General features: G+C 38.7%; 1 protein-coding gene across 5 annotated transcripts in view; it reads left to right on the top strand.

The window, feature by feature from the left end:
• LOC128693486 (putative leucine-rich repeat-containing protein DDB_G0290503) overlaps positions 1–25,059 on the top strand; it is an 89,212-nt gene that overhangs the window by 17,418 nt on the left and 46,735 nt on the right. For all 5 annotated transcript variants that reach the window (XM_070097381.1, XM_070097378.1, XM_070097379.1 and 2 more), the window contains 4 exons: positions 1,147–4,621; positions 16,450–16,630; positions 18,665–18,767; positions 21,767–21,889. In XM_070097381.1, the coding sequence (XP_069953482.1) occupies positions 1,147–4,621; positions 16,450–16,630; positions 18,665–18,767; positions 21,767–21,889 (3,882 nt within the window). The remainder of the gene's footprint in view (positions 1–1,146; positions 4,622–16,449; positions 16,631–18,664; positions 18,768–21,766; positions 21,890–25,059) is intronic.

Genomic DNA, 25,059 nt, shown 5'->3' with positions numbered 1-25,059 from the left:
ACCCTGAAGGGGTTAAATCACTCAGGCTTTCTCTCTTATTCCTCTTTTTAGCACCTCTAGCAACACTAATATTCCTTTTCATCACAAGGTGATGAGTGTTGAAGGGTGGTGGCTGGTGTGTGGCCAGTTAACTCACTTGGCCCCACCACTCAAGTGTATGGCCAGACACTGTGCTGAGAGGATGTGCTTCTTATGATGTGTGGTTTACAACTACTTATTAAATTTTTGGTTCTTGACCAGTCTTCACCAAATAGATATGTCCTCTTTTTATGTACATAGACGCCGGGTCACCATCTGGAGAAGACCTGAGCCAGAAGTACCGGCAAATCCCTAATGAATGAATGAATGTACATAGAGTGATCAGTGATTATACACAAAGTATAAATGTACTTGGTTAAAAACTAAGAGGAAAATTTTTTTTAATGCAGCCTTAACTAAAACATAAATAATACTTATATAATTAGTGACCAATCTTTACCAAACAAATGAGCTCTCTATACATCTTAGAATGAGCATACACACAGTATAATTGCATTAAAGAAAAGGTGTATAATTACCAGGTCAGAGGTGTGTTGTTGAATTATTATGGCATGACCTCTGTTGGTCGGCAAAAATCAGTATTCTGGCAAGGCTTTGGAACTAAGGGTGCCAGAATATTGGTGGTGTATCTGTAGTTTAAGCCTCTATGTATGTAAGGGTACACCATGTGCATATAGTGTTAGGGATGCATATAATGCCTGGGGAAGCATGGCATTGAAGTTTCTCATATTTTTTCCCAGGCTTATCCTTGTTAAGACAAGGTCATGCTGTGGTTAGTACTCTAAATTGAGAGTTTCAAAATATAAAGTATGTTATGTTGAAAATATGCTTTCAGAATGTGTTATAATGAGTCGTGTGTGTGTGTGTGTGTGTGTGTTCTTGCGTGTGCGTGTGCATGTGCGTGCGTGTGCATGTGCATGCGTGTGTGCGTGCGTGCGTGCACGTGCACTCAGGTGCACACTTACTAATATTTGCATGCATTGTCAAGGTTTTCATTTTGCAGTCTCCCTCCAAAATATTAATACTGTACTATAATAAGAATTATTACCTTGTTCACTGGTGAATAAAAGTTTATTATGCTTCTTACCAGAAACTTATATTTTGCAGGCTTCCACACACCAGTCTCCAGGAGCAGTTTCAACACATCATAGTTTGGGCTCTACGTACCACGGGCATTTACAACAAACCTCAAACTTCCCAGAAATAAAGATCATGGATAATGATGCTAGTCAGTCCTACTCACACATTCATAATATGATGAAGACTGAACAAGAAAAACATGCCTATGATAGCCATCTACCATTACATTCGCAAAGTGTGCCTCCATCCCTTTGGCAAGGAAGCAGCAATAATAATGAAGGACTGGTAAACAAATCCAATAATAGGCATGATTCAGCAGAAAAAGAGTGTAATATTGTTGAGGTATCAACATCCCATTCAGATACAGTTAGTAGAAGCTCTGCTTCATATATAAATGGTGTCTTGCACCATGATCCTACTTACACAAATGTTGAGCTACTAGGGGTTCAATATGAGCCTACAACAAGTACTTACCCTGATTATATAGCACATTGTTCTACTAGTGAAGTAAATACTGAAAAAAGTCCGTATGATAGCGACATTCATTTAATTTTGAGTGATACTTCTGAGTGTTACAAACCCTTTGTAAAAGAAACCACTAATACAGACTCATTTTATTGCTATACTGGACATCACAGTGAGAAACTGGATAGCCTTCAGAGTCAAGACATTACTCATCCTTGGACAAAAGAAACCAGATCACTAAGGAAAGATATAGATAATATAGTGATTAGAAAACAAGCTTTGGATTCGAGACTACAGTCACTTATTGCACACCGTGCAGCACAGAGGGAACTAGAATTGCAGAAGCTGGAAAGTTCTAAGGAAAAGCATCTCCGACTAATTAGAAGTCATAGCCTGGAAGAAGTTGACAACAGAAAACTAAAAGGAAAAATTAAGAAATATAAAACCAGAAGTAAAAGTTATGAAGAGAAGCCACATTTTCAGAGAAAGTCAGGAACATCTGTGTGTGATACGTATCTCAGTATGATTAATGAGGATCAAGATGAGTTTCCCAGTCTCACTATGGACAGTACTGAAAATGAGGAGAAAATAACAGAGCTTAAAAATGATGAGGCTGACTTACCTGGTTTGGGAGACAGTGGTCTAAGTAGTGAAATTAATTCCATTAATGCAACAATTCAGGAATTGGTAAGGGAGAATCATCAGTTGCATAAATTTCTTCAAGGGATGACATGTGAATCAATTTTGAAAGTAGACCAAGAAAAATTAGCCCTTGAATCAAAAATTCGATTGTTGAGCGAAGAAAATCAAGCACTGAAAGTATCTTTAAATGAAGATGAAAATGCAGATACTGGAGGTGAGACCAAAGAAATAAATAAAAGTGTATCATTTTTGATTGCTGAAAATATTGATGAACCAGAGGAAAATGCATTAAATATTAAAACAGTGAAATCCAATCAAGTAAATACTGCAGATAGTATTAATAACCTTACTCAGATTAGTGTTTCCCATTCATCTAGTAATTCAGCAAACCAAATCCCTACTATAACAGTAGCTGAATCACAGAAAACCCATAAACAAGAGAAAGCATTTAGTCATGCCACAGATCAGTCTCTGGTAGAGGTTGAAGAAGTATTGAGTGATACTGGGACTCAGTACCAGTTTGAAGTTGGTTTGACTAGTAGCCTGAAAGATGAAGTTGAACAGTTAGCTCAGGAAAATTTGAAACTCCAAAAGTTAATAGAAGAAGAAAAAAAAATAAATGAACAGCGGCAAAAACAACTTGAGGTAAATCTGACACGAGAAGAAACTAAGAGAGAGGCTAAGGAGACACAAACTGACTTAAAGGATGATGATTGCAATGATGAAATGGACAGCTCCAAGGAAATGGAAAAACTTCAGATGAAAATTAAAAAGCTTATGGAGGACAAAGAAAAGTTGAACTACAAACTTAGTGAGGAAGTTTCTGAGAGAGATTTGGAAAGTGCAAGACTGGAAGCAAGAATTCGACTTCTTTCTGAACAAAACCAAACTTTGACTGAGAAACTAAATGAAGTGACAGTTCAATCAAAAATAGAGACAGAGGATAAAAGCTGCCAGTCAAAGCTAGGTTGCCACCATGCTGACCTTATAATTAATGACAATGATAGTGAGAGTATATTAGCTGTTACTGTCAGAAGTATATGCAATGATGATACTCAGGCTGAGGCAGCTACAGGTGTCATTGATAGTGTAACTTCAAGGAAATATGACGGCATTGCAAATTCAATTGGTGTATCTGATACTGCAAGCAGTGAATTGATGGATGCATGTGCAAGAGGGAGTACAACTATGAAAATTACAGATATGACTCCTTTTATTACTGACACTGTTAAAACTGACTCAGACAGGATCACAGCTGAAACAGACCAAAAATTGTGTACTCATTCTGAAAGCTCTCTGGATGTGAATGAAGCTGGCAGTGCTACAAACTATAGCAATAGTCCAAGAATGTCTATAGCAAACAAAATGTTTGATGAGACTGTGTCAGCTAGTAAAGCTGATCACCATCTGGCTATGTTTACAGATTATCCTTTTGTTAATCCTGATAATATATCTCCAAATGCTAAAAACCATTGTACTGTATTGCTCGATAAAAATACAGCGTGTGTCCAAATTGACAGTGCTGATCTAACTTATAATCAGGACACAAGAGTTGATACAAAGTTAATTCTACAAATCAGTGAGTTGCTGAAACAAAATGAAGCCATAGTTCATGGTCTTAATGATTTAAAATCCTCAGCACTGTCATCCGAAACTAACCTGGAGTCTAGCTTAATGAAAGCGATTGACAAATATGGTAAAATTATACAAAATATTGATGAGAAATTGACCTCAGCTAAGTCATCTGACAAATATGAATGCGAGTCTAGTTTGAAAAAGTTAACAAGAGAGAACCAAGAATTAACCAATATCCTTGAGCAGCATGAAGAAAAGATTCAGTTAATAATTGACCAGAATAGTTCTTTGGAGAGGAAATTGCAGTTTGCACAAGCAGAGAGTAGAGAGATGTATAGAGTGGGTGAAGAGAAGGAAGGATCTTGCAGTACTTCACCTCTTCAAATGTTCATTGACAGCCAGAGTACTTGCCAGAATGTACAAATTAATAAAAAGAATGACTTATTGCCAAGTGAACCAAATCAGGATTCTGTATCTTCAATAGAGAGCTGTAAAAATGTAACAGTTGTTAGGAAAGAAATTACAGATTCATCTGTTAAAAGTGAAATTTCTTTAGTTTTGGAAATCCAAGACCAATTCAGTACCCAGTCCCAGTCATTTGACCCACTGGACAACAGCCATTGTCAAGAAAACAAGATCTGTAATAGTAGTGCTATGCCAGTGAGTAATCAAGAAAAGCCACAGAGTTCCACATGGGGATCTGCTATGGAAGGTGGAATTTCAAAGATAAAGAATAGGGAAAATGGCCAGGTCTCAGGACACTTCACTTTAGCTTTGCAACAAGAAAAAGAAAACTGGACTCAACTCCTAGAGCAAGCAGGTATGGTTAGTGGACACATTATCTGTAATTATTTTTATAATAAAATAAGCCATAGAAACACATCATTTGTCTTCACACTATTTAACCCTTTGACTGTCGCGGCCATATATATACGTCTTACGAGGTACCGTGTTTGACGTATATATACTCAAAAATTCTAGCGGCTTCAAATCAAGAAGGAGAAAGCTGGTAGGCCCACATGTGAGTGAATGGGTCTGTGTGGTCAGTGTGCACCACATAAAAAAAAATCTTGGAGCACGCAGTGCATAATGAGAAAAAAAAACTCCGACCGTTTTTTTTTAATTAAAATGCCGACTTTGTGGTCTATTTCCGTATAGTATTTATGGTTGTATTCTCGTTTTCTTGGTCTCGTTTGATAGAATGGAAAAAATATTATAAAAAAAAGAGATGATTTTGATTGATTTTACTATAAAAAGAACCTGGAAATGGAGCTCAAAGTAGGGGAAATGTTTGATTTTTGCCAATGTTCAAAAGTAAACAAATGGCATCATTGTCCAATAAATGTCCAACTAGCCATTCTAATATGCAGTCATGATTTGGTTCATGTTATTTATACAATTATTACAGTATTGGAGTAGTCTGCATAATAGTAAATCTTCTATTTTTTGTTTGAATAAAAATTCGAAATAGAAAGCAAGAGTAATATCAGAGGGGCCTGGAGACATGACTGATGAACAAAGAAAATGTTATTTTAGAGCCAGGAGTGTCTGCATTGTTCATTCTGGACCTTATTTTGAAATTGTCATATTTTTTAATTTTCGTGAAATTGGCCAAATTGCAAATTTCTTACCACGTTATTGGGTAATTGAAATTGGTAAATGGGCAGTTTCTTGTACTCAATCGATAGAAAAAATGGAGTTCTAAAGAAATAGCTATGAGTTTGGTCGACTGGAACAATGAAATTAGCCGAAAATAGGGCTCAAAGTGGGCGAAATCGCCGATTTGTAAATATCGCCAAGGTCGCTAACTTCGCGAGAGCGTAATTCCATCAGTTTTCCATCAAATTTCGTTATTTTGGTGTCATTACAATCTGGAAAAGATTCTCTATCATTTCATAAGAAAAAATAATTTTTTTGTTTTTTGAAATTTTGCGACACCAGGATTGGGGGTTGCGACAGTCAAGGGGTTAAAATCTGTTAGGTAAGAGCATGAATTTTAAAACATAATAAGGTATTGGAATGTTGCATGTTTTAAAAATCCTTGTGAGCCACAAATCACTAACATATAAGGTATGATAAGAATTAGCAGCTTTCCTTCTAAGGCCAACTAAGATTTGAACTGACTGCATGCATTGTAAAACATACTGAAGAGGTTGCTTAGGAGCATGCCTTGAAGAGCCATATTTGTTATGTACTAGGTGATACATTGGTTGACAATAACTACCTAGGGAGGAATTGGAAGCTTATTACTGGTAAATGTTTTGGACTTTTTTTTCTCTCTTCTCTTGTAAGACTGAAGTATCTAGGAAAAATATGATCATGGTATATGAAATACTCAGGAGGCTAGATAGTGACCAGGGACAGGCTGTTTGAAATGGGAAGAAAAGCCACCAGAGAACATAATTGGCAGCTAATGCCTAAGAAAAACATTGCCTTCTAGTGTTAAGGCATTTGGAGAAGCACAGGAAGCACTTGCTCAAGAATTACGCTTACATATCTTTTCTAGTTTATCACATTAAGAAGCAGGAATGTGCGGAAAGGTTTAAAGTGTTTCAGCAGACATGTATGTACAAATGGGAATATACCATAAAATAAGTACGTAAGGATTCACAGATGCACAAATATTAAAATAAAGGCAAATACAGCAATAGTGAAGTTGTATTGAGTGGAAAGACATTGGGAATGTAGAGCAAACATACCTTTAATGAGTTCTGAGTTTTTATACTCCAGAGTCCGGCCATAGGCTAGGCTCATCTGGTGCTTGACTGGTCAGTCAGGCTGTTGCTGCTTGTGGTGTGCTGGGCCACATATCCATCACAGCCTGGTTGATCTGTTACAGCATATATTTAAAGTGCCATCAAACTGGAATTTTCATTCTTTGTAGCCCATGAGTTTATATTGCTGCATAATTTTTTTTTTTACTGAAGTCTATTTTGCGAATAGCTTTGATTATTCACATTTTGTTTTGTTTTTCCTCATTGTTTTTTACCTGGCACTTAACTACTAAATTGAAATCATGACATAGAATTTCATTCAAAACGTGCTGCTCTTTTCTTGTGAATGTAGTAGTATAAAGCAGATTAAAGCAATTTTGAAGAGATATGGCCAAAAACGTTTAAATAATTTGGACACAAAATTTAATGTTATCTTTGCAACTTACACATCAGCAATTTTGGCCACTTTGAGTATTATTTAAAGCTAATTCCATTGCTCAGTTCAACCAAATTTTTAGCTATTTTGCTAATATGCCTTCTGTTCTGTCAATTGAACACAAGAAACTGCCTATTCAACTATGAAAACTATCCCATAAAGTGCACAGTATTCAGTAATTTATCCAATTTTACACAAAATTAAAAAAAATCTAGTTTAAAAACAGATTCCAAAATCAACACTGTAGACTATTTTTCAGACACTAAAGCTACACTTCTTCTGTTCATTAATCATGTCCTCAGGTTTCTCCTGTATTACCCTTGTCCTCAGTTTTGAATTCATTGTCGCAAAAAAACTGAAGCTTTATCCTATTTCTTGGATAATAAAATATAATGAGGAATGATTGGCCATGGTTTATGACATTCTAGTACTTGAACCAGACCTAGTAAAAACCCATATAACAAATTGGGGGGTTAATGGGGGCATTATCCCCCAGGAAAATCATAAAAACCATATATTTCTGCTACTTTGAGCCCGATTTCAAGCTGCTGCTGTTTCTGAAACCAACCATGAGTCATCTTTATTTCACTATTATAACTTCCATTTTATCAGTTGATACCAAGAAACAGCCACTAAAACCATAAAAAACTATCCTAGGAAATACCTCAAAATCCCTCTTTTTAACCTTTTCACTGTTGAGACCCCTGATCACAGGCTTGCTCTCAGTGTCGAAAAATATTTAAAAAAAAAAATCTTGCCAAAATCTCAAGAGCGTTTAAAACGTAAAAAAAAAAAAAATTGCAATCAGTATTTGCCAAGATATAGAGGCATGACGCTGACAGAAAGTGAACCGTTGATGGCAACATCAGCGACTGCCGCTCACTCGGTAATATTATTTTTACTTTTATTCTGCTTTTTCTTTTCTTTCCTAATATTTTATTTTTTCAAGGAACTTTTGTGGCCTGTGAGACCAATATAATGCATAATGTATATACAATGGTACCCCGAGTTTCGGCCGCCTCCGAACTTGAACAATTATGTAAGTGTTTTATTGTAAGTGCTTTTGTAAGTGTATTTTTAGGGGTCTGAAATGGACTAATGTAATTTACATTATTCCTTATGGGAACAAATTCGTTCGGTAACAGTACTTGAACAGCCTTCTGGAACGAATTATGGCGGAAACTCGGGGCTCCGCTGTATATCCACTCAGCACTGATTGGCACCCTATTGCCAATCCCAGATGCAATCTGCTGGTGGGTACTTTATATTGACAGGTTGTTGTGGTTGTGCACTTTGTTGTGGTGTGTGGGTGGTTGAAGGCAGCCTTTGTTGTGGATGTGCTGAGTCAATGGCATGGCTACCAGCCTGAGGTGCCGTTGGTGCCACATGATGCAATACACCACCACCTGCTGCCGCATGTGTATTATCCATCCCAACTGTAACTACCTATACCGTCTTCCCCACCACCCATGCTGGAAATAAGTCACTTTAACTTTTTTGGTTGGTAGACAGCAACCACCCAGGGAGGTACTACCGCCCTGCCAAGTGAGTGTAAAACGAGAGCCTGTAATTGTTTTACATGAAGGTTGGATTGCTGGTGTCTTTTGTCTGTCTCATAAACATGCAAGATTACAGGTACGTCTTGCTACTTCTACTTACACTTAGGTCACACTACACATACATGTACACATTTATTGTATACACACTCATCTGAGTTTTCTTTGATTTTATCTTAACAGTCCTTGTTCTTTATTGCTTTTCCTTTTACATCCATGGGGAAGTGGAATAAGAATCTTTCCTCCATAAGCCATGTGTGTTGTAAAAGTCAACTAAATGCTGGGAACAATGGGCTAGTAATCCCTTTTCCCATATAGCCTACTAATAAGAAAAAGAAGAAAACCGTCAAAGTGGGAGGTTTGAATGTGCGTGGATGTTGTGCGAATGATAAGAAAGAGATGATTGTGGATGTTATGAATGAGAGGAAGCTGGATGTCCTGGCTTTAAGTGTAACAAAGCTGAAGGGGGTGGGAGAGTTTCAGTGGAGAGAAATAAATGGGGTTAGGCCAGGGGTTTCAAATAGAGTTAGAGCTAAAGAAGAAGTAGCAATAATGTTGAAGGATAGGTTATGGCAGGAAAAGAGGGGATATAAATGTATAAATTCAAGGATTATGTGGTGTAAAATAAGGGTTGGATATGAAAAGTGGGTTATAGTAAGCATTTATGCATATGGAGAAGAGAGAAGTGTAGAAGAGATAGAGATTTTGGGAAATGTTGAGTGAGTGCATAGGGAGTTTTGAACCAAGTGAGAAAGTACTTGTGGTTGGGGATCTCAATGCTAAAGTTGGTAAAAATGTTGTGGAGGGAATAGTAGGTAAATTTGGGGTGCCAGGGGTAAATGAAAATGAGGAGCCTTAAATTGAACTATGTGTAGAAAGAGATTTGGTAATAAGTAATACATATTTTATGAAAAAGAGGATAAATAAGTATGCAAGGTATGATATAACACATAATGAAAGTAGTTTGTTAGATTATGTATTGGTGGATAAAAGGTTGATGGGTTGGCTTCAGGATGTACATATTTGTAGAGGGGCATCTGATATATCGGATCATTATTTAGTTTTAACTACAGTTAGAGTAAGAGGTAGATGGGACAAAAGGAAAATGGCAACAGCAAGTAAGAGAGAGGTGAAGGTGTATAAACTAAGGGAGGAGGAAGGTAGGGTGAGATTAAGTAAGTTTATTCAGGTATACACAAATACAGTTACAAAGATTATCATATATAACAGCATATGTGTAAAGTACCTAGGATAACCCAAAAAAGTCAGACAGAGTGACTTGTTTCCATTGGGGTCCTTTAAACAACTATTGGTAGAAAGGTAGACTAGTGCAAGTATGAGTAGTGGGGGGGGTTGAAGAGGGTTGGAATAGTTTTAACCCCTTGACTGTCGCAACCCCCAATCCTGAGGTGTCTCCTGGTGTCGCAGAATTTAAAAAAAAATAAATTATTTTTCTTATGAAATGATAGAGAATCTTTTCCCGATTCTAGTGACACCAAAAAAAAAAAAAAAATTTGATGGAAAACTGACGGAATTATGCTCTCGCGAAGTTAGTGACCTCGGCGATATTTACAAATCGGCGATTTCGCCCAATTTGAGCCCTATTTTCAGCTAATTCCATTGTTCCAGTCGACCAAACTCATAGCTATTTCTTTAGAACTCCATTTTTTCTATCGTTTGAGTACAAGAAATTGCTCATTTACCGATTTCAACTACCCAATAAAGTGGTCAGAAATTTGCAATTTGGCCAATTTCACGAAAATAAAAAAATATGACAATTTCAAATTAAGGTCCAGAATGAACAATGCAGACATTCCTGGCTCTAAAATAACATTTTCTTTGTTCATCAGTCATGTCTCCAGGCCCCTCTGATATTACGCTTGCTTTCTATTTTGAATTTTTATTTAAACAAAAAGTAGAAGTTTTCCTGTTATGCAGACTACTGCAATACTGTAATAATTGTATAAATAACATCATCCCATTCATGACTGCATATTAGAATGGCTAGTTGGACATTTATTGGACAATGACATCATTTGTTTACTTTTGAACATCGGCAAAAATCAAACATTTCCTCTACTTTGAGCTCCATTTCCAGGTTCTTTTTATAGTAAAATCAATCAAAATCACCTCTATTTCTATAATATGTTTCCCATTCTATCAAATGAGACCAAGAAAATGAGAATACAACCATAAATACGTACTATACAAAAATAGACCACAAATTCGGCAATTTAATTAAAAAAAACGGTCGGAGTTTTTTTTTTCCTCACTATGCACTGCGTGCATAGTGAGACGTACATATACGACCGAAACAGTCAAAGGGTTAAAAATGCAGTACTAGAATGTGGAGCAGAAGTTTGTGGCTATAGGAGGGTGGGGGCAGGAGGAAAGAGGAGTGATTGGTGGAATGATGAAGTAAAGGGTGTGATAAAGGAGAAAAAGATAGCTTATGAGAGGTTTTTACAAAGCAGAAGTGTCATAAGAAGAGCAGAGTATATGGAGAGTAAAAGAAAGGTGAAGAGAGTGGTGAGAGAGTGAAAAAGGAGAGCAGATGATAGAGTGGGAGAGGCACTGTCAAGAAATTTTGCAGAACATATGAAAAATTTTTGGAGTGAGATAAACAAGTTTAGAAAGCCTAAGGAAAGAATGGATTTGTCAGTTAAAAACAGAGTAGGGTAGTTAGTTGATGAGGAGCTGGAGGTATTGGGTAGATGGCCAGAATATTTTGAGAAACTTTTAAATGTTGATGTAGAAAGGGAGGCGGTAATTTCATGCACTGGCCAGGGAGGTATAACATCTTTTAGGAGTGAGGAAGAGCAGGATGTGTGTGGGGGAGGTGGATGAGGCATTACGTAGAATGAAAGAGGGTAAAGCAGATGGAACTGATGGGATCGTGATAGAAATGTTAAAAGCAGGGGGGGGGGGGATATAGTGTTGGAGTGGTTGGTATTTTTGTTTAATAAATGTATGAAAGAAGGGAAGGTACCTAGGTATTGGCAGAGAGCATGTATAGTTCCTTTATATAAAGGGAAGGGGGACAAAAGAGATTGTAAAAATTATAGGGGAATAAATTTACTGAGTATACCAGGAAAAGTGTATGGTAGGGTTATTATTGAAAGAATTAGAGGTAAGACAGTAAGTAGGATTGCAGATGTGCAAGGAGGCTTTAGAGAAGGTAGGGGATGTGTATATCAAGTGTTTACATTGAAGCCTGTATGTGAACAATATTTAGATAAAGGTAGGGATCTTTTCATTGCATTTATGGATTTAGAAAAGGCATATGATAGAGTAGATAGGGGAGCATTGTGGCAGATGTTGCAAGTACAGTGGACCCCCGGTTCGCGATATTAATCTGTTCCTGAGAGCTCATTGTAAACCAAAATTATCGGAAAGCGAATCAATTTTCCCCATAAGAAATAATGGAAATCAAATTAATCTGTGCAAGACACTCAAAAGTATGAAAAAAAAACTTTTACCACATGAAATATTAAGTTTAATGCAATAGAATAATTACAATAACAACAATAACAATAGAATAATTGACACTTACCTTTAATGAAGATCTGGTGATGATTGATGGGATGGTAGGAGGGGAGTGTTGAACCTATTGTTTAGAAGGGGAATCCCCTTCCATTAGGACTTGAGGTAGCAAGTCCTTTTCCGGGGTTATTTCCATTCTTCTCTTAATGCCACTAGGACCAGCTTGAGAGTCACTGGACTTCTGTCGCACAACATATCTGTCCATAGAGGCCTGTACCTCTCGTTCCTTTATGACTTTCCTAAAGTGGTTCACAACAGTGTCATTGTACAGGTTGCCAACACGGCTTGCAGTAGCTGTCTGAGGGTGATTTTCATCAAAAAAGCTTTGCACTTCAAGCCACTTTGCATGCATTTCCCTAATCTTTGAAGTAGGCAACTTCTTCACTTTATCCATCCCCTCCTCCGAAGCAGTTTCCTCAGGTCTGGCCTCTTGCTGTTGAAGATGATCTAGCAGCTCATCAGTGGTTAGTTAGTCATTGTCCTCCTCCATCAACTCTTCCACATCCTCCCCACTACCTCCAACTCCAAGGACTTCCCCAATGCCACAATGGATTCCTCAACTGGCATAGGCTTCTCAAGGTTAGCCTCAAGCCCTTCGAAATCTCAACATTTTCTAACACTTGCGGTCGCTGTTTCGTAATCACAGTTGCACCATTTGCAAGAACAGCTTCCTTGATTGCCGTTTTCCTGCTCACTATAGTAGAGATGGTTGATTGGGGTTTACTTTACAACTTGGCCAGCTCCGACACACGCACTCCACTTTCGTACTTTGCAATTATCTCTTTCTTCATTTCAATAGTCATTAGCACCCTTGGTCTCGAAGGGTTGGCACTAGAAGCTTTCTTGGGGCCCATGGTGACTTATTTTGCAGAAACAAGCACCAAAAACAGTGATAATATGGATAATATGGAATGTACCGAATGTATCCTTAGATGCGCGCACACTGGCTGGCTTGTAAACACTGGCACAGACAGGGCAGTTCAGGCCACACATGGACACGTCCCGTACGAATCGCATCGCATACCGGGTTTTGTAACGGGAACCGAGGCAAATTTTTTGCGATATAATGCATCGGATACCAGATTTATCAGATACCGATAGCATCGCGAACCGGGGGTCCACTGTATATGGAATAGGTAGTAAGTTACTAAATGCTGTAAAGAGTTTTTATGAGGATAGTGAGGCTCAGGTTAGGGTGTGTAGGAGAGGAGATTACTTTCCGGTAAAAGTAGGTCTTAGACAGGGATGGGTAATGTCACCATGGTTGTTTAACCCTTTGACTGTTTTGGTCGTATATATACGTCTTACGCGCCACCGTTTTGGACATATTTATACACGTAAATTCTAGCGGCTTCAAATCAAGCAGGAGAAAGCTGGTAAGCCCACATGTGAGAGAATGGGTCTGTGTGGTCAGTGTGCACCACAAAAAAAATCCTGCAGCACGCAGTGCATAATGAAAAAAATAACTGACCATTTTTTTGGATTAAAATGCCGACTTTGAGGTGTATTTTTATATAGCATTTATCATTGTATTCTCGTTTTCATGGTCTCGTGTGATAAAATGGAAAACATATTACAGAAATAGAGATGATTTTGATTAGTTTCATGATGAAAATGACCTTGAAATTGAGCTCAAATTAGAGGAAATGTTCGATTTTTACCAATGTTCAGGAGTAAGCAAATCACACCACACGTCCAATACACATCAACTGGAGAGTCTGATATTCTTTCACTAGTGCACTGATATTATTTATACCATTTTTACAATAATGCAGTAGTCTGCATAATTGTAAATTTTGTATTTTTTGTATGAATAAAAAATCAAAATAGAAAGCAATAGTAATATAAGAGGGGCCTAGAGACGTGACTAATGAGCAGAGGATATGTTATTTTAGTGCCAAGAATGTCTGCATTGTTTATTCTGGACCCTATTTTGAAATTGGAACCTTTTTTAATTTGTGTGAAATTGGCCAAATTGCCAATTTCTGACCACTTTATTGGGTAGTTCAAATCGGTAAATGGGCGGTTTCTTGTACTCAACTGATAGAAAAAATGGAGTTCTAAAGAAATAGCTATGAGTTTGGTCACCTGGAACAACGGAATTGGCCAAAAACAGGGCCCAAAGTCGGCGAAATCGCCGATGCATATATGTTGCCGAGACCGCTAACTTCGCGTTAGCATAATTCCATGAGTTTTCGACCAAATTTTGTACTTTTTGTGTCATTATCATCGGGAAAAGATTATGATTTCATAAGAAAAAATAATTTTTTTTTTTTCCAAAAATTTTGCGACATAGAATGACAGTTTCAGAAAGGGGCTTGCGACAGTCAAAGGGTTAATATATTTATAGATGGGGTTGTAAAAGAAGTAAATGCTAGGGTGTTTTGGAGAGGGGTGGGATTAAATTATGGGGAATCAAATACAAAATGGGAATTGACACAGTTACTTTTTGCTGATGATACTGTGCTTATGGGAGATTCTAAAGAAAAGTTGCAAAAGCTAGGGGACAAGTTTGGGAGGTAGAAAGTTGAAAGTGAACATAGATAAAAGTAAGGTGATGAGGGTATCAAATGATTTAGCTGAAAAATAGGATATCACATTGGAGTCAAGGAGTATTGAAGAAGTGAATGTTTTCAGATATTTGGGAGTTGACTTGTCAGCAGATGGGTTTATGAAGGATGAGGTTAACCATAGAATTGATGAAGGAAAAAAAAGGTGAGTGATGCATTGAGGTATCTGGAGACAAAAAACATTATCCATGGAGGCAAGGAAGGGAATGTACAAAAGTATAGGGGTACCAGCACCTTATATGGGTGTGAAACTTGGGTTGCAAATGCTGCAGCGAGGAGGCGGCTGGAAGCAGTGTAGATGTCCTGTCTAAAGGCACTGTGGGGTGTAAATATTATGCAGAGAATACGGAGTGTGGAAATTAGCGTGGAGGGCTGAAGAGGGATTGTTGAGGTGGTTTGGTCATTTAGAGAGAATGGATCAAAGTAGAATGTCTTGGAGAGCATATAAATCTGTAGGGGAAGGAAGGCGGGGTAGGGGTCGTCCTAGAAAAGGTTGGTGGGAGGGGGTAAAGGAGGTTTTGTGGGTGAGGGGCTTGGACTTCCAGCAAGCATGTGTGTGTTAGATAGGAGTGAATGGAGACGAATGGTTTTTGGGACCTGACGAGCTGTTGGAGTGTGAGCAGGGTAATATTTAGTGAATGGATTCAGGGAAACCAGTTATTTTTATATGGCCGGACTTGAGTACTGGAAATGGGAAGTACAATGCCTGCACTTTAAAGGAGGGGTTTGGGATATTGGCAGTTTGGAGGGGTATGTTATATATGCTTCTAAACTGTTGTATCAGGAAATCTCTGCAAAGATGCTGATTATGTGTGAGTGAGGTCAAGGTTTTGAATGATAATGAAAGTATTTTCTTTTTGGGGATTTTCTTTCTTTTTGGGTCACCCTGCCTCATTGGGAAACGGCTGACTTATTGAAAAAAAAAAATCAGTGAATGGGACTGCAAGTTCCTTGCAGTACCTGTCTAGCCAGCAATTTATACCAATTGCCCTAGACATCTATTCATTGCCCACTCCCCTTCTAAGCAAGATGCTACATATGACTGGGAATCCCTTAGACCTGACAACTTCTATGGCTGACCTGTACTTATCCCGCATCTCCTGTCTCCTGCCCTTCCTGATGTCATTTCCACCAGCACTAAGATAATGGGCTTGTTCCCATTACCTGACATATTATCCAACTTGCTGACTATGTCACCAACACCAGCTCCTGGGAGGCACACCCTCTGTCTGACCTTCCTATCTGTTACAAAAACACAGTCCATATATCTTACCTGAGAATCTCCTACAATTAGAATATTCTTACCTTGATTAGCAGGGGAGTCAGTGGTACCTTTAGCCTCACTAACCACTGGAGTACAGTTGTCCTGGAAAACAGAGAATCGATTTCCTACCTTTACATCTTCCTTCTTCCTGAATTGTGAACCACTTGCCACTTAAAGCAGCTGCAACTCTTTAACTCATTGCTGGTATCCTTTTCCTCACCAGCTCCAACCATCTCACACTCACTCCCAAACCCATCTAGGCAAAGCTTCAGCCTCCTATTTTCCTCCTGAAGAAGTAGACCTTCCTTCTTCAACACTTTAACCTGAGATTCCATGATGCTCAGTAACACCCCACGCTAATTCCCAGACAGCTTAAGACAGTGATCACACGTGACCTCTGACCACAGCGTACTGAACATAAGAAAGGAGGAACACTGCAGCAGGCCTGTTGGCCCATACTAGGCAGGTCCTACTCTATTTGCATAATTGATGGCAGTACAATGTCAGTATAGTACATATTAAAACTTTTTTTTTTTTTGTTCTATTACGGTGATTTTGTTTACAGAGAATGAGAAACAAATTCTTCAGGAACGCATTATCACCTTAGTGAGTGAGAATGATTGCTTGGCAGCGAGACTGGAGGAAGTAGTTGGAATGTCACGCAGCTTGAGTGAACAGATGCACTCGGCAAAGAAGCAGCTTGTAAATTTAACAACAGAAAAGGAAAGTTTACAAAAGAGAGTCAGGTTGGTTTTTAGTAAAGATTATAAAATGAGAATCATGACAGCATTATGTGACATTTAGCTTTTGCTGTTGTTGTTGTTGTTGTTGTTGTTGTTGTAGGACATGTGCACAGCATTATGTGACATTTAGTTTTTGTTGTTGTTGTTGTTGTAGGACATGTGCAACAAGAAACAAATCATTCACCTCATAAATTGGTCATTTCCCATTCACCATTTCTCATTTTCACCTTTAGAACTTGAGCTCTAGAGGTGGGAAGTACAGTGCCTGCTCCCTGAAGGATGGGTGGGATACAGTATTGCAGTTCAGAGAATCATGAGAGTTGTAATGCTCATGCTGTCTGGAAAGACAGCTAGGGAATGAGTGATGATGAACATGTTTTCCTTCTCTGGGCCACTCTTCTTCAGTTGCTTGAAATTCTGTCCATTTCACCCATCTCTTTCTGGCTTACTGTAAATTATTAATACCACATTACTTTCTTAGACTATAATATTAGACAAGCTCAAGATGCTAATTTTCACTTACAGTGGAACCTTGGTTTTTATATGCCCCAGTTTTCGTAGGTTTCAGTTTTCGACAACTCTTTTTGTCAAAATTTTGTCCCAGTTTTCGTACATCCGCTCGGGTTTCGTAGAGTTGAAAATGGTCCATACCAAATGTGTCCACGTTACTCGGCCACACAAAGCATCCCATGCGTTCGTGGCTCAGTCTGCTTTTGTTTCTTGTTGAGTGAGCATCACCCCGCATGTTCATCCGAAACATTTTGTAATAATCCATTGTTTTTTGTGCTTGTTTATCGAGTGCGACTGCTAAATAAGCCACTATGGGGCCAAAGAAAGTTCCGAGTGCCAGCCCTTTGATAAAGAAGGCAAGAAACACGATAGAATTCAAGAAAGACCTCGTAGCAAAGTACAAAAGTGGCGAACGCGTGGCTGAGTTTGCCAGGATGTACGGGAAGTCCACATCAACCATCAGTTCCATGCTGGCGAAGAAAAAAGAAATAAAGAAAGCCAATGTTGTGAAAGGGGTGAATGTGCTAACGAAACAAAGATCGCGAACAATCGAAGATGTTGAGAAGTTGTTGTTGGTGTGGATCAACGAAAAACAGTGGGAGATAGTGTTTTGGAGGTGATTACAGTGACTCTTAAGCTGGTCTTAGTGCCAGTAAAAGACAAAGATGGGAAGTAACCCCAGATAGGGCCTTGATACCTGAAGTCCTTATGGAAGGGAATTCCCCTTCCAAACAATACCCTCTCCTCCTCCCTCTCCCCTCCTCGCTGTCTTCCATATGCCAACAAGAGTCTTGATTAAGGTAAAAGTGATGTTAAATGTTCATTTATCCATTTCATTAGTCATTTATATTTATTGATCTTTGTTTTATGTATGTAAAACTGTAGTTATTCTCTATAAAATGTATTTTTTGTTAATATTTTTGGGTGGCTGGAACGAATTAATTGGATTTACATTATTTCTTATGGGAAATATTGCTTAAGTTTTCATCAGACTTTTTAGAACAGATTAATCACGAAAACCGAGGTTCCACTGTATTTTTTATTTATTTACGAATGGTATACACTATTTGTATGTACTGTATTATGTCATTTTGTCCCCACATGAGAGGTTCTGTGATGTCAGTTAGGGGCTCTTAGTCCAAGGAAATGGACCAGTTCTCCCCTTCCTTGGATCAAATTTGAATGCCTTCCATTCCCTCAAGTTCTGTATGATGCCTGTGGGTTAAGCATTCCCTTATGAATGTACTACTAATAATACATCACCTTGTCTTGAATATTAAAGGTGTGTTGCTGACAGTATTGAAGAAAAGACACAAGTAGTAGGATAAACTTTTATAGGGAGAATGTTTAACCTTTATCTAGCTTTATAAGACTTTAACAGAGCAAAACATTGTCTCAATAAAAGCTTGTTCTTCAGTGTCTTTTCTTCACTTTCATTTTTCTTAATTTTATTAAGTGTGTTGATAAGCTGTGCATTTATTTATACCTCGTATCTAGTTTTGTTCCCAATCCCCATATTTTTCCAAGGTCTTTGGAAGATGGAAAAGAAGATAGCTCTTTGAGTTTAACCGATTCAGTTGGCAGTACCCGAGTCACCCAGCGACTAAGGGAACGAACACGCAGCTTGCAGGTACAATATCACTTGCATAAGTTTTTGTGTGCAGTACATTGTGTTGTTAATATTTTGTCAAGCATTTAAAATTTTAGAATTTTATGTTCTTTATTGCGAGTATGTTTTGACCCTGGGTTAATACAGTATAATGGTTTATTCCTAAGAGATGTAAAGCATTCATTCTTTCATAGGTAATTCCTGCTCAGTATAGTAAACATGTAAGTTATAAACATATGATTGTATTATCGTTTATAATTATAATGAGTACAGTGCAAAATATAATTCCAACATATTTTTTTATTACCATATTTTTTAGCATATAAGGCACACCCCAATTTTAGCAAAGGAAAATAGAAAAAAATGCAGTACAGGAGGGCCCTTCATATACAGCAGGGCCCTGCATATACAGCAGCACCCTGCATATACAGCAGGGCCCTGCATATACAGCAGGGCCCAGCATATACAGCAGGGCCCAGCATATACAGCAGGGCCCAGCATATACAGCAGGGCCCACCATATACAGTAGGGCCCTGCATATGCAACAAGGCCCTGCATATACAGTAGGGCCCTGCATATACAATACTCTTTTTGGTGTTCCACATTTTTCATTGGCAGTACAGGAGGGCCCTGCATATACAGCAGGGCCCTGCATATACAGCAGGGCCCTGCATATACAGCAGGGCCCTGCATATACAGCAGGGCCCTGCATATACAGCAGGGCCCTGCATATACAGCAGGGCCCTGCATATACAGCAGGGCCCTGCATATACAGCAGGGCCCAGCATATACAGCAGGGCCCACCATATACAGTAGGGCCCTGCATATGCAACAAGGCCCTGCATATACAGTAGGGCCCTGCATATACAGCACTCTTTTTGGTGTTCCACATTTTTCATTGGCAGTACAGCAGGGCCCTGCATATACAGCAGGGCCCTGCATATACAGCAGGGCCCTGCATATACAGCAGGGCCCTGCATATACAGCAGGGTCCTGCATATACAGCAGGGCCCTGCATATACAGCAGGGCCCAGCATACAGCAGGGCCCAGCATATACAGCAGCGCCCAGCATATACAGCAGGGCCCAGCATATACAGCAGGGCCCAGCATATACAGCAGGGCCCAGCATATACAGCAGGGCCCAGCATATACAGCAGGGCCCAGCATATACAGCAGGGCCCTGCATATACAGCAGGGTCCAGCATATACAGCAGGACCCAGCATATACAGCAGGGCCCAGCATATACAGCAGGGCCCAGCACATACAGCAGGGCCCAGCATATACAGCAGGGCCCAGCATATACAGCAGGGCCCAGCATATACAGCAGGGCCCAGCATATACAGCAGGGCCCTGCATATACAGCAGGGTCCAGCATATACAGCAGGACCCAGCATATACAGCAGGGCCCAGCATATACAGCAGGGCCCAGCACATACAGCAGGGCCCAGCATATACAGCAGGGCCCAGCATATACAGCAGGGCCCAGCATATACAGCAGGGCCCAGCATATACAGCAGGGCCCAGCATATACAGTAGGGCCCTGCATATGCAACAAGGCCCTGCATATACAGTAGGGCCCTGCATATACAGCACTCTTTTTGGTCTTCCACATTTTTCATTGGCTTTCAGTTGAGACATCGTTCATTAAGTTCAGAGCTTTTACCATTTTTTCACCGTCTTCATAAAACACTTGCGTAGGGTGACCAGCACCATATTTTAAGGTAAGTATTGTATATAATGTGTATTTATTTTACTTTTTTATCTTTTTTTTTATGCCTAGCTGTATTGAGCATTTATTATATGATAGTGTAAACCTATTATCAGGCATTTTAGATACATTCAATAAAGAAAAAAAAATGCTCTTTTCCACTTCTCGGCAATTATTGCTTACCGTACTGTGTCTGGGACATAAGAGCTGTACAAACGGGGCCCTCTGTACTTGCTTCAAAATGATAGTGAACCAGTGGCTGGCTGCTTAACAGCATTGCTAAAAGAGGTGGAACCTTGCGTAACCTTATCTGCTCCGCCACCATCAACCACCAAAACAAATATGGCTACCTGATGTTTACAGATGACTACTTTACAGTTTCTTACAAGTACTGGTGCTGGTTTGCTGATTATGTACTAGTAATATGTAAGTTATAGTGCATTTTTTGTCGCTTTTCCATGATTTATTGCATTATGTAAGTTATAATAGTTATTACTTACTCTAAAATAATCTTGGAAACAGTGTTGTAAAAGAGAAAGGTGTTTATAGTTTAGTGTAACAGTACCACAGCACTGAAACCACCACTTGCCAATAACTCAAAGCCAACCCTTGTTTCTAACCTTGAGCATATAAGGTACAATGTGATTTTTCTGAGACTTTTTTTTTTTTTTCTTTTTTTTTGAGGGGGAAGAACTTCTTATATGCCAGAAAATAGGGAAAATGCTTTCTAAAAAAAAAAAAAAAAAAAAAGTTCTTTAATGAATACTGCCAATAAGCAAACAAGTTTCAGTATTTTTCACTAGCTATTTAAACATACTGATTCATACATTCTTTTTTGTTATTGGTAGTCGTCCCCTTTTTTTCTTTTCAGGAATGTGAATGAACTACAGGATGTTTTGTGTGTTAGAGTATCAGTGATAGGTAAACATCACAAAGCCATACTCTGATCAGTTAGAGTTCATATATTATTAGAACCAATAATAATAATAATAATAATAAGCATAATACTCTACCTTCATTATATAGTATTGGATAGCTGTTTCTTTTTCTGCACTTCCACTTTTCCTTCATGATATATAATCTGATGATTTATACAATTTTAAGAGTTTTCATATATTTTCAACATCATTGTATGTATTATATGGTTGATATAACATTACTGTAACAATAATTACCATTGAGACTGAAAATATAACTGCAAAAGTGTCCAGATGTAAGTAATGATCTTCTGTACATATGTACACACTTATTCATTCACTTTTAAATTAATAGAATGCTAGGTATCTCAAGCTTATTTTACTCTTGAACAGAGTGAAGTAGAGCAGGCATGGCAGGAAGTTCACCAGCGTACCATGGAAAGGGACAAGGCCTCTGCTGAAAAAGTCTCTCTGGAGTGTACTTACAGCATCAACCTTAATACAGCAAGAAGAGAGGTTAGAGTGATCATCACGAATGTGCTAGTTCTTTAGTGTATATTTCTGAGTATGATCAATCCATTTTGAGTTGGTCTTTGTAAATTAAATCTTCCATTTCTCCTATACAGTACTGCATAACTAATAAACTAGAATAGAACCAATTGGTAAACTAGTCATTGTGATTTATCATGCAGAGTAACATCATTCAATACACCACTGATTTATTTGTTTAGTGAAAGACTTTGCTTATAAAGCAGGTAAATATAAAGTGACTATTTTTGGTTCTTCAGTTATGTTTGAATTTCAACTTTGCATCATCTTTCTGTCCAAATTTTCAGCTGCTTATTTATATAGCACAGTTGTAATACTGAATGATCTCCATAGGTATAGTGATTTACTGTACATTAATGTAATAACAATAGGGTGGATATAGCAGCCATGCGGAAGATGCTGCTAATGTATGGAACAGGAGGTAGGTTACTAAAAGCATTTAAGAAGTTTTTATATGGATAACAAGGCTCAGGTTAGGGTATGTAGGAGTGAGGGGAGAAGGAATGTTTTGTAGTACTTAGACAGGGATGTTTAACACATTTATAGATAGGGTTGCGAAAGAGGTGAATGTTAGGGTGTTGAGAAGAGGTGTGGGACTGAAAGTATTGGATCTGATACAAAGTTGGCATTATCACAATTGCTCTTTGCTGATGACTCTGTTCTTCTGGGGAATTCTGAAGAAAAGTTGTAAAGGTTGGCACATGAACTTGGTAGGATATGTAAAAGTTGTGATGTTAGCCAGATTGATTCCTGGAGGTGGGAAGTGCAATGCCTGCACTTTAAAGAAGGGGTTTGGGATATTGGCTGTTTGGAGTGACATCTAAGCTGTTGTATCTGAGCACCTCTGCAAAGATAATGATTGTGTGAATGTGTTTCTTTCTATTTTGGGTCACCTTCCCTTGGTGGGAAACAGCCGACATGTTGAAAAAAATATAAAGAAGATTAAGAGTGAACATACAAAAGAGCAAGGTGATGAGGGAAATAAAAAATCTAGGTAGTGATAGAATATCAAATTAGAGAGGAGGGGGGGGGGAGTATGGAGGAAGTGAATAAGTAGTATGTATTTAGGTATCTGAAAATTGAAATGGGTTTATGAAAGTTGAGATGAATTATAAAATATATAAGCGAGGGGGGAGAGTGAAGGTGCATGGTGCATTAAAGCATCTGTGGAAAAAACTAAGTTTATCTATGGAGGCAAAAAACCAGGAAAAGGGGGAGGGGGCAGAAGTGTCGTTAAAGTTGGTGTCACCCGGGGCGGAATCATTGGTCACCCAGGGCGGCATCTTTGGTGTCACCCCCATGAAATCCAAGGATGGGGGGATAGGGGTAGTAAACTCCAGTTACATCACTGCTGCATGACCAGTGACTAATGTTTAGCAATGACAACGTTTAAAGGCCATAAACCGAACTTTATTAATGATAAAATAAATAATCGTAGTAATATTGAGGAAATATAAACTCAAATACCACTTTGAGTATAGGCAACAGATCCTACATTTATTCATCATCAACAGTGAAAAAAAAAAAACTTGAAAAATAAAGAAAAACACTAGTTCCGATTTAACCTTGAGTACAGGTAACATCTCAAAGAATCTGATATTTCATTTCCTTGCCTTCAATCCTGCAAAATCATCTATCACATCATCAAAATCAATGATTTTCCCTATATAGGCCTATTTGTACTATGTAATCCTATAATAGGCTATATAGAAATGAAGAATTTTTCTCTTGGGTTGCTGCAGCATGGTTTTGGTCATTAGTGTTACCTTCTTTAGAGGCTCTTTGGTGTCACCCCCTAAATGGTGTCACCCGGGGTGCCTCCCCCCACCCCCCTTATGACGCCTCTGGGGAGGGGGGAAGAATGTATCAAGATATAATGGTACCAACACTTTTATATGGGTCTGAGGCTGGAGGCAGTGGAGATGTCATGTTTGAGAGTGATATGTAGTGTGAATACACCATAAAAAAATAATTGGAGCATAGAAATTAAAAGATGTGGGGTCACCATGAGTATAATTCAGAAGGCTGAAGAGGGGTTGTTGAGCTTTGGATATTTAGAGAGGAAGAAGAGAGATAGGATGATGAAGAGGTTATATAAATCTGGGATAGATGGTAGGCGAGGTAAGGGTCATCATAGGAATGGTTGGAATGAGGGGCTAAAGGAGGTTTTGAGTTTTAGGGACTTGAGCATCCAGCAGGCTTATGTGAGCATGTTAGATAGGAGTGAATGGAGACAAGTGATTTTTAATGGATGTGCTGTTAGAGTGCGAGTAAGGTAATATTTATGAAAGAATTCATGGGAAAAAATTGTTAGCTGAACTTGAGCCCTGGAGGTGGGAAGGGCACAGGAGCAGTGCCAGAATTTCTGTATTGGGGGCTAAGAGACTTGATTTGAAGCAGTGTTATTATTATTATTATTACTATTTTTATTGGGGTGCTCAGGGAAATTTGGGGGGAACTGAAGCCTCCCCAAGCCCCTTTTCCCACTGGTGTCACTACCAGAAGGGGAATGGGGTGAGGGTGTTGCAGTTGGAGGAAAATCTGAGTTGTGATGTTAGCAAACAGACTGTTCAACATTTTACCAGTAGATATCAGAAACACGGCTGGAACAAGTGTAGAAGCCTTCAAGAGGAAACTGGACAGGTATCTTCACCAGGTGCCTGATCAACCAGGCTGTGATAGGTATGTGGGGTGGCGGGCCTGAAGCAGCAACAGCCTGGCTGACCAGGCAAGCGCCAGAAGAGCCTGGCCCATGGCTGGGCTCAGAAAGTAGAGAAACTCTCAAAACTCTTCAAAGGTATTATGGCAAGAAAGCAGTTAAATGAATGATGGTGTATGGGTTACCTTCTCTGGGGTCACCCTGCTTTGGCAGGAGATGGCTGTTAAGATAAAAAAAAAAATGCATTCATATACAGTAGGGCACGACTTATACGGCAGGGTAGGTTCCAGGCTACCACCATAAAGCGGAAATTGCCATAAAGTGAAACACCCTTTTTTCCACTTACAAATGCATATAAATACTAATAACAAGTTTACACTAACATATATTAAGTTAACAATATAACTAGGTGTTAAAAACAATAAAAAAGTAAAATGCAAATATAGTGTACTCATTACTTACCTTAAAATATTTGTAG

This window comes from Cherax quadricarinatus, chromosome 57, assembly GCF_038502225.1.
Source record: "Cherax quadricarinatus isolate ZL_2023a chromosome 57, ASM3850222v1, whole genome shotgun sequence".
Classification (NCBI taxonomy): domain Eukaryota; kingdom Metazoa; phylum Arthropoda; class Malacostraca; order Decapoda; family Parastacidae; genus Cherax; species Cherax quadricarinatus.
This window is presented reverse-complemented; position numbering and strand designations above follow the sequence as displayed.